Consider the following 9,700-nt stretch of genomic DNA (forward strand, 5'->3'; position numbering starts at 1 on the left):
CCAATTGAAAATCACTTTCAGCAAAGAAAAATGTGGTAGCTCTTTTCTATGTAGGCCATGTCAACACTTCTACTAATTTGGAACTCCTCCCATACTTTAATTTTAAACAAGTATTGGTCCTTTGGTGTCTTAAAGGAATAAGATTCCTACTTCATGTAAAATGCCGAGTGGTATTGTCCTTGGACATCAACTTTCAACATGTGGTCCCTTTTTCTTTTGTCATGCTTTTCTAATGAGAAGTGGCCCACTTTTGTTTTGTTACTAGCTTTTGAAATTCATGACCGTATGCACTTTCACTTCCCATAGTAATAAGTGAATAAAATTCAGCATTTGGAATTCCTAGCATGTGTGGACGTGAACTTGCAACAAGGGTGGTCCCTCCTTTAATTCCAATTGTTTTGTTCTTGTGCTTGCCATCTACATTTCCGTGGCATTTACTTAAAATATGGATTCCTCCAAAACAAGAAGCACTCTTGTTATATTCTAAAAAAGTTATAAACCGTGAGATGCATTTGCAACATAGTGGTTCACTTCTCTTTTATTCCAAAAATGTTGCTTTTCAACATATATGGTCGTGTAAGGTGCTCCTACTTAATTACTTCCCAACAAAATTTAATCTCCAGTAATTTCCCTACGATTAAAACTGCAAATATTTAGTTCTAGATAATTCAAATTAATTAAAATAAGAATTTCTAGTCAGAATAAGCACAATTAGGAAAACAGGGAAAATACTTGACATTTAAGCACAATTCCCTAATTAATTCTAGTACAATAAACTAAGTGAAGTGAAGAAAATAATGATTCATCAATAAGACGGACATTAGTGTAATAGATTGCTCACCTGAAAGCGCTGCCAGAATGCCTTTCTGTCGTCATGAGGTATTGCTCCCCAAGTAGGCCATGGACTTAAAAACTGTTGCTTTATTGAACGTGTGATGGCCTGGGAAGCAACCCTAGATGGAATAAACCTGCATAACAAAACTCATTTCAATTACAATATGGTTTAAACATCAAATGATATCAACAGATTATAAACTTACCCTTTACCATAGGGCTCAATCCATGGTCGATCATGGAGGGGCGGGTCAAGATCTTCAGCATCACCACTTGAATCTGGATCACCAAGTGGTGTGACAGTCTCAGAAGGAGGTACAGAAGATGAGGAAGGTATAGAAGTAGGGTCAGGGAGAGGAGTGGGGGTAATAACAATAGGGGGAGGAGTGGGGGTGGCAATAACAGGAGGAGGAAGAGGGTCTGCTGCAGGGGTTGTAGAAGGGTGTGTTGCAGGAGGATGAGAAGGGTCTACTGCAGTGGTAGTAGAAGGGTGTACTGCAGGAGGAGGAGTAGGGTCTACTGCAGGTGTAGGAGTCTGTATACTAGGGGTAGGAGGAGGCCCCACAGATGATGTACTACCGGGAGCAGGGGTAGGTAGTCTAGCAGGCACCCTAAGTACATACTTTGGTGCCTGCCGTTGCCTCTTTGTAGGCCTTGCTACCCCTTTTCCTTTATCAGGACGCTCCGAACCTTGTCCTGTCATTACTGCATTCAAATGGTTACAAAAAAAGCGAAAAAATATAAACAAATAAAGAAGGATGAATTGTTTTCAAAGTCAATGTATAAGTAATTGCAAACAACTTAAAGATGGTATTTTAGATAATGGTAATGAAATGATAGTCCAATTTGCTACAATAGATGTTCAACATTCAATCATCGTCATCATCATCATCATCTTCATCTTCATCTTCATCTTCAGCATCGTCTTCTTCTTCTTGTTCTTCTTCTTCATCGTCATCATCATCATCATCTTCTTCTTCTTGTTCTTCTTCATCTTCTTCTTCTTCTTCTTCTTCTTCTTCTTCCTCTTGTTCTTCATCACCTTGTATTGTTGCTTCTAATTCATCTCCATCACCATCAGGGTCGACCAATGCGGTTATACGTTCAACTTCGATAATTTCTTGTGATTGTGACATTTGGTCAAGTTGGTAGGCTACATCTTCCTCAACTTCATTTGAGTCTATGCGACCTCTAGGCTTCGTTTGTATTGCTACGGCCCAACCATGGTTGTCAATATTGCGAAATGGTGGATATGGCACATAATAAACCTGTCTGACATTAGATGGTAGAATGAAAGGATCAAAAGGCCCATATCTTAATCTCTGGTTCAGTTCGACAATATTAAAGCGTGGATCAACTCTAGTACCAGCTTCAGAAGGATCAAACCATTCACAATAAAAAAGTATCACTCTGTTTGGAGAAGTAGTGCTGTTGTACTCTAAGTCATATATTTTATGAATGATGTCGTAGAAATCATCATAAGACCCCTCTGTTAGGCCCTTGACATACACACCACAATTTGATGTTTTATTTCCTTTAGACCATTCATGTGTATGGAATTTGTAACCATTGATGAAGTAAGTGTGCCATTCTTTGACACATCGCATTGGCCAATTGGAGAGATGTCTTAACTCTTGAACCGTGGGAGTTAATGCCTGATTAAAAACCTACAAAGGTACTAACAAAATTATAAAAGCAATAGTCAAATTAACCTTGCTTTAAACGTAGGGAAAACTACGGACCTGATTTCTAAACCAATGGGGAAACTCTGAGTGTATTCTAGCAGAAGTATTTCCTTCTGCGACTTGCTCAGCCACAACAAATGAGCTGGTACAAATGAAATTCATTAGTGTATAACAATTAAACCGTTTGATAGATTAGAGATGGATGATGACATACTCAAGGTACGGCTTGACTTCACTGCAATTGATCAAGACATGGACATGAGCAGAGTTGAATTCAGCATCAGTTAACCAATGAGTGAATTCTTTCCCTGCGTGACGGCCTGATTGTTGGAAAACTGATAATGCACCTTCACGTGGTTCAACTTGCCATTGCATTTCATTTCTGACATGAGTGGGGGACAATATGAAGTTCTTGAAATAATGTGAACAAAAATAAGTTGTCTCTCTGTGCAAGTAAGCTGCACAAATTGAGCCTTCCACTCTAGCTATATTTTTAACTGAGCGTTTGGATTCTCCCATAAACCTTTCAAAGGGATACATCCACCTGTACTGCACGGGTCCCCCGAGCCAAGCTTCATATGCAAGATGAATTGGAATGTGCTCCATTGAATCAAAGAATGCAGGAGGGAATATTCTTTCCAATTTGCAGAGAATAATCGGGATATTTTCATCCATCTTTTTAAGGGAATCTTCCTTTAGTGTCGTGCAGCACAAATCTTTAAAGAAGTTACTGATTTCTATCAGTGGATTTAACACGTGCATTGGCAAACAACTGAACGCAAGAGGGACGAAAGTCTCCATGAATACATGACAGTCATGACTCTTCAACCCTTGAATAGTACTGTTCTGAACATTGGCACATCTGGACAAGTTAGAAGCATATCCATCTGGCATTCTAAGCTCCTTGATCCATCCACACACTATTCTTGTCTCGTCTTTTGACATGGTGTAATTTGCTTTTGGTTTAAATAATCGGCCGTTACCTTGTGCCTTCAACTCTAAGTCTTTTCGTCCACAATACAAAGGTAAATCTTTTCTTGCTTTCTCATTATCTTTTGTCTTACCTTTAACATTCATAACTGTGTTGAAGACATTGTCAAAGAAATTTTTTTGTGTGCATGACATCGATGTTGTGTCTTAGCAAGTTGTCCTTCCAATACGGAAGTTCCCAAAATATGCTTCTTTTAGTCCAATTATGCCATTCCCCAAACCCTTCTAGCCTATTCTGACCAGATTCAGTCACTTTTGGATAGTCTTTCACTCTTCTCCACACGTGTGATCTAGTCAACTTTGGCGGGGGCATATCCGTTTCAACTTGTCCTTTGCGAAATGCCTTTTTGTTTCTTCTAAAGGGGTGATCAATGGGCAAGAACCGTCGATGACAGTCCAACCAACTACTTTTCCGGCCATGACTCAATTGAAATGACTTTGTATGTTCCATGCAATGTGGACAAGCTAATCGACCATGTGTGCTCCAACCAGATAACATGCCGTACGCTGGGAAGTCATTAATAGTCCACATCAAGGCTGCCCTCATTCCATAACTTCTTCAAATCATCAATCAAAGGCTCCAAGTAAACATCAATCAATGATTTGGGATTAGATGGACCTGGTATTATACACGATAAAAACATATAAGGCTTTGTCATACACATCTCAGGTGGTAGATTGTATGGGGTAACTATCACGGGCCAGCATGAATACGGTGATGCAGACGCCTGAATGTACGGGGTAAACCCATCAGAGCATAGACCAAGTCTGACGTTATGTGCTTCACTAGCAAAGGATGGATGTTTACGATTGAAGTGCTTCCAAGCTTCACCATCAGAAGGATGACGCAAAAATCCCGGAGTTTTGTTACCATCATGCCATGTCATGTGTACTGATGTTTGCATTGAGGTAAATAATCTTTGTAATCTTGGAATTATAGGCAAGTAGAACATGGACTTTAATGGAATTGGTTTTTTTTGCCTCCGTCCAGCATGCATTGTCTGATATCGAGGTGAGCCACAATACTTGCATTCAACCAACAATGCATCATTTTTGCCACTGTCATTGTCATAGAATAACATACATCCATTAACACAACAATCAATCTTCTTCACATCCAATCCCAACTTTAAAACACATTTTTTGGCTTGGTAATAGTTCTTCGGCATGAAATTGTTTGGTGGTGTCAAATCTAACATCAATTTTGTATAGAAGTCCACTGCTTGAATGGGAACGTTCCAATTAGATTTCCCAGCCATGAGTCTAATGCACACTGACAATTTTGACTCAGATGAACCGTCAGATACAGGTAGATTTGCCTCTGTCAGTAAATTGTAAAACCTTTACGTCGTTTCATTTGGAGGTTCTTCATCATGACTATCGTCTTGTTCTTGTTGAGCATGGTGACGAAGTGCATTGTCGACCATCTCTTGCATATAGGCAAATTGATCTATCTCAGATGTATGTACAATAGTATTCGAACCTGATGCAATCCGCTCTTCAGTTGCGATGGAGGTCGATGGCATTTCTTCACCATGAAATGTCCAAACCGTGTAATTAGGCATGAACCCTTTTTGGTAAAGGTGAACTTTGACGACTTCATCTTTCAAAATCATTGTACATTCGCACTTGATGCATGGACATCGAATCCCTCCATCAAGGGCATAATATTGACATCGTCGGGCCGTCTCCACAAACTCTTCAACTCCAAGGACAAAAGATTCCTTCAAACCTCTCCTTCCACTATAACAACGATCGTACATCCATCCACGATGATTGGGAAAATGGGCCATGTTCTGTGACAAGCCAAAGAAATCAAAACTTAGCCAATACAGCAACAATCCATGTGACATAAGTAATAAACCTATTACTACTCAAGTCGAACATGGAAGGCAATTTCAACACTATTGTCATAGGCATTCAATAAGGGCGTGCAAAGACAAGTCCTCAGTATTGAAATGTGTTTGACATCCTAAGTGGTTGTGTATTAAATTTGGGGGAGTCAACTTTCTGACATTATTGAAGTTCTATTTTATACAGTACTTCAACATATTATGTACATTGTAAGTGTTTAAGATACTTTCACCATTCTCATTCCATTGAGAATGTGTGTAGTACCATAGGACTTTAAAAGACTACTTAACTTAATCAAGTTGTAGCCTAATAAATGAACATACAATATCGAGGAACATATAATATATACATCAACATACAACATATACACGAACATTCACTCATGGCCTAAATGTAGGTTTGATAACAAATTTCTGCAAGGAAATAAAATTCTCACGTACTTTAGTCTATTTATAGGTGTGCAATAGTCAAATTTTGTTTTACTATTTATTTTTCAATTGAGACTTCATTTTTATCTTTCTTTTATCTTTGATAAGTTGTGTAGATAGTTAGTTTACTGTTTTGGTCAGTACTTTAATAGACTTTGCATTCTTTGCACTTTTAGTGTTTTCTAGGTACTACTTTTAGGTTCTAAGTTGTCATATTTTGCATTTTAGGTACTTTTTGTGGTAAGTTCTTAATTAACAAGTTTTTACCATTCTAAACTTCTTAGGATAGTTTATTTGTAGTTTATTTTCCTAGTTTAGTGCAGTTTGCAATTGTAGTACACTTCTAACAAAGGTTTGAGTAGTGATTTTTAGCTACTTAATCTACTTTTTTAGGTTTCAAGTAGGCAAACTTTGAGATTTAGCTACTTCATATATTTTGACATGTTTCTTAACTTCCTTTAACAACTTCAAACTTGTTAGGATGTGTAGAATTGAAATTTAAAGATTGCAAATTTTCAAACAGCAAGCCAAAGGTGAAAAATTGCACCAAAAAAGGCTAAAAAAAATGGGACTACATTGGTAAAACTGAATTGCAGTGAATCTAAGGCTCAATTGAGACTTCAAGCAAGTTTATATCATCAAATTGGATGTGTGCAAACACTTAAACACCCAAGAAACAGATTACACCAGAAAATCAGTGGTCCACTTCCAATTATAGGCTAAATTTGGTGGTTTAAGGGGTGATTCTTCATAAAAACGTTTGGAAATAAAAATTGATGTTTTTAGCAACTTTGTATCATCATTTTGAAGGTGTTTAGACACTACGCTAGCAAAGAAACACATTGCACTCAAAAATGACTAGTTCACTTCCAAATTATGGCAAAATTGATGGTTTAGAAAGTGATTTTGCATATGACCTCAAATTTGACCAAATGAACAGTGCATACATGTTTCTTAACTTCCTTTAACAACTTTAAACTTGTTAGGATGTGTATAATTGAAATTTAAAGATTGCAAATTTTCAAACAGCAAGCCAAAGGTGAAAAATTGCACCAAAAAAGGCTATAAAAAAGTGGACTACAGTGGTCAAAATGAATGGCAGTGTCTCTAAGGCTCAATTGAGACTTCAAGAAAGTTTATATCATCAAATTGGATGTGTGCAAATACTTAAATAGCCAAGAAACAGATTACACCAGAAAATCAGTGGTCCACTTCCAATTTTAGGCCAAATTTGGTGCTTTAATGGGTGAATCTTCATAAACAAGTTTGGAAATATAAATTGATGTTTTTAGCAACTTTGTATCATCAATTTGAAGGTGTTTAGACACTGACCTACCAAAGAAACACATTGCACTCAAAATTGACTAGTTCACTTCCAAATTAAGCCAAATATGATGGTTTAGGAAGTGATTTTGCATATGAACTCAAATTTGGCCAAATGAACAGTGCATACATGTTTGAAAAGGTTAAATACACTTGGAAAAATGTTTAAACTGCACTGAAATGGACAGATTAAAAAAAACACCCCTATTGTAGCCAAATATGCAACACTTTTTACACAAAATTTGGACCACAATGTAGAAATCAATGGAATCAAAACTGGACAGTAGAATCAATGACTCAAGGAGGTCATAATACACTAGATCTAAAGAATAATGTTTGGTAATTTTAAAAAACCACATGAAATGCCCACTGCACCAGAAAATGACTTTTAAAATGGTGGTTTTAAGGCCAAAAATGCTTGGAAGTGTTTCAATAGCAAAAGTGATGCTTGAAGCAAGTTTATATGATCAATTTGAAGGTGTGCAACCACTTAAACAATAAAGATAAAGACTACACCACAAAATCAGTGGTCTACTTCTAATTTTAAGCAAAATTTGGTGGTTTAAAGGGTGATTTTGCACAAACACGTTTGGACACATAATTTGCAGTTTTGAGCAACTTTGTATCATTAATTTGGATGTGTTTAAACACTGAAACAGCCAACAAACACACTGCAGCAGAAAATCACTAGTTCACTTCCAATTTTAGGCACATGACTTTAGACAAAACTAGGAAATGAATATGTAAGCTGGAATTCAACTCAGCCAAACCAAATTCACTGATTAAGATGATGAAGTAACACTAAGGAACACTGGAAGTACAAGCACAACAAGTACAAAGACGATTTAAACCCATTTGTCTCCTTTTTAGTAAACTTTTTTAGGTTCTAACAACTCAAAAATTGAGTTTTAGGTCAATGTTTGCTTTTGAGTAGTTTCCTAGTCTCATTTCACTACTTTAGACTTGTTAGGATATTAACATTAGTTATTGTTAGTCTACTTTAGCTTAATTGCCTCTTTCTCACCCTTTTAGTAGACTTTTAGGTAGTCAAATTTTGAGATTTTGCTACTTCATCCAATTTGACATCTCTATTAGCTTCATTTAAGTACTTTAAAGTTGTTAGGATAACAACAATATACTTTCTTTGCTTATATTAGGTGAATATCAAAATTGTCAACTATTTTTAGAACACTTTTTATGTTTTAACTACTTCAATTTTGAGACTTCACAATTGAAGTCCAAAATCATATGTTCAACTTTAAGACACGTATCTTTGAACATGTTGAAGGCCAAATTAATCACTGGAGTGCCCTTAACCACTACCAGGTGGAGTAAAGTTAATAAAGTTTAACCTAAGAGATGGTCTACTTTAGCCTTAGTAAGGAATTTTCAGTTTTTTAGTTAATATATAAACTATAAAACAACTATAACTTTGGTTCCTCCTTTTACTTTCGTAACTTGGGGGATTCATGATAGTATATAACCAACATATATGCATGTTGGTTTGTCCTTGTACTCTACTTCATCTTTATAGTTACATCATGAATTGGTGTAATGAAATTGCCTATACTTAAATGTTAAAAGGTTGGGTTGTTGTTATACCTTGTTTATAGGAATGTTTGAACCAATTTTCCAAGGTTTAAGTATTTTAGAACATGTTATAGGGTCCAGTTTTACTTTTCTGCAGATTTCGTGCAATAAAATTCAAGTTTTGGCATTTTTAGTTCATATCACCAAGGCTAGACATGGTATCATTTCCTTATAAGTTAATATCTTGCTACACAACCACCTAAGGACAGATTGAAAATGAAAATAAAAAGCTAGAACATATTCACACAATTCACAACAGAACCAAAAACACCAATGCTAACAAATAATTAAATTTCAACCTCATGATCAAGTTCAATAATGCAGAGCTGGAATGGTAGGAAATTCATTATGGATGACATCAATTACAAATAAAACTTACAGGTTGTAGATTTTTGAACTGAAGCTACCACTTACAGCTGCCTGAAACTTCCCTATTCAACCAATATTCTGTTTCAGCTCCTCTTCCTAAAGATGCTACCTCAAATGAATAAGGTCTCTAAGTTGGAAACTGCACCACAGCACTTAAGGTCAGCACAAACCAACAATATAAACATCAATCCAAATGTTAACACTAAACCAATAAACAGTTAAGGAAATACAAAATGTAACAAAGTGAAAACTTAAACAAGTATTGACAAGGATCAAACAACAGTTTCTATCACATGTCTACTTCCCCTACTCTTTTATCAATAAAGAACCAACTCTTCAATGTTTTCTTGTCACTGCTCTTGGGGTAACAGTCCATCAACTGCTGAGCTTCTGAAAATAATGATCATATATTTGATTTACCTTTAAGTACTTGAAAATCTGGTTATAAGAATCATTTCAACAAATGGAAATCTGGAGTTTGAGTCCACTTGTTCATCTTCTTATCAAATTGGAAGGTAATAAAACACTTGCAGGCATGTATTCAAAAAGCTGCTTTTTTAAATATATATATATATATATATATATATATATATATATATATATATATATATATATATATATATATAT

At 36.0% G+C, this 9,700-nt stretch overlaps 1 protein-coding gene across 1 annotated transcript; it reads right to left on the reverse strand.

Moving 5' to 3' along the window:
* Nucleotides 1–820: 820 nt before the first annotated feature.
* On the reverse strand, nt 821–1,549 carry LOC128196636 (extensin-like). The gene is made up of 2 exons (XM_052878130.1): nt 1,041–1,549; nt 821–968 (listed from the first exon to the last, which is right to left on the reverse strand). Exons 1-2 carry the CDS (start codon nt 1,535–1,537, stop codon nt 821–823), a joined length of 645 nt encoding a protein of 214 aa, XP_052734090.1. The 5' UTR covers nt 1,538–1,549.
* Between the last annotated feature and the right edge of the window lie 8,151 nt (nt 1,550–9,700).

This window comes from Vigna angularis, chromosome 5 (genome assembly GCF_016808095.1).
Source record: "Vigna angularis cultivar LongXiaoDou No.4 chromosome 5, ASM1680809v1, whole genome shotgun sequence".
Taxonomy (NCBI): domain Eukaryota; kingdom Viridiplantae; phylum Streptophyta; class Magnoliopsida; order Fabales; family Fabaceae; genus Vigna; species Vigna angularis.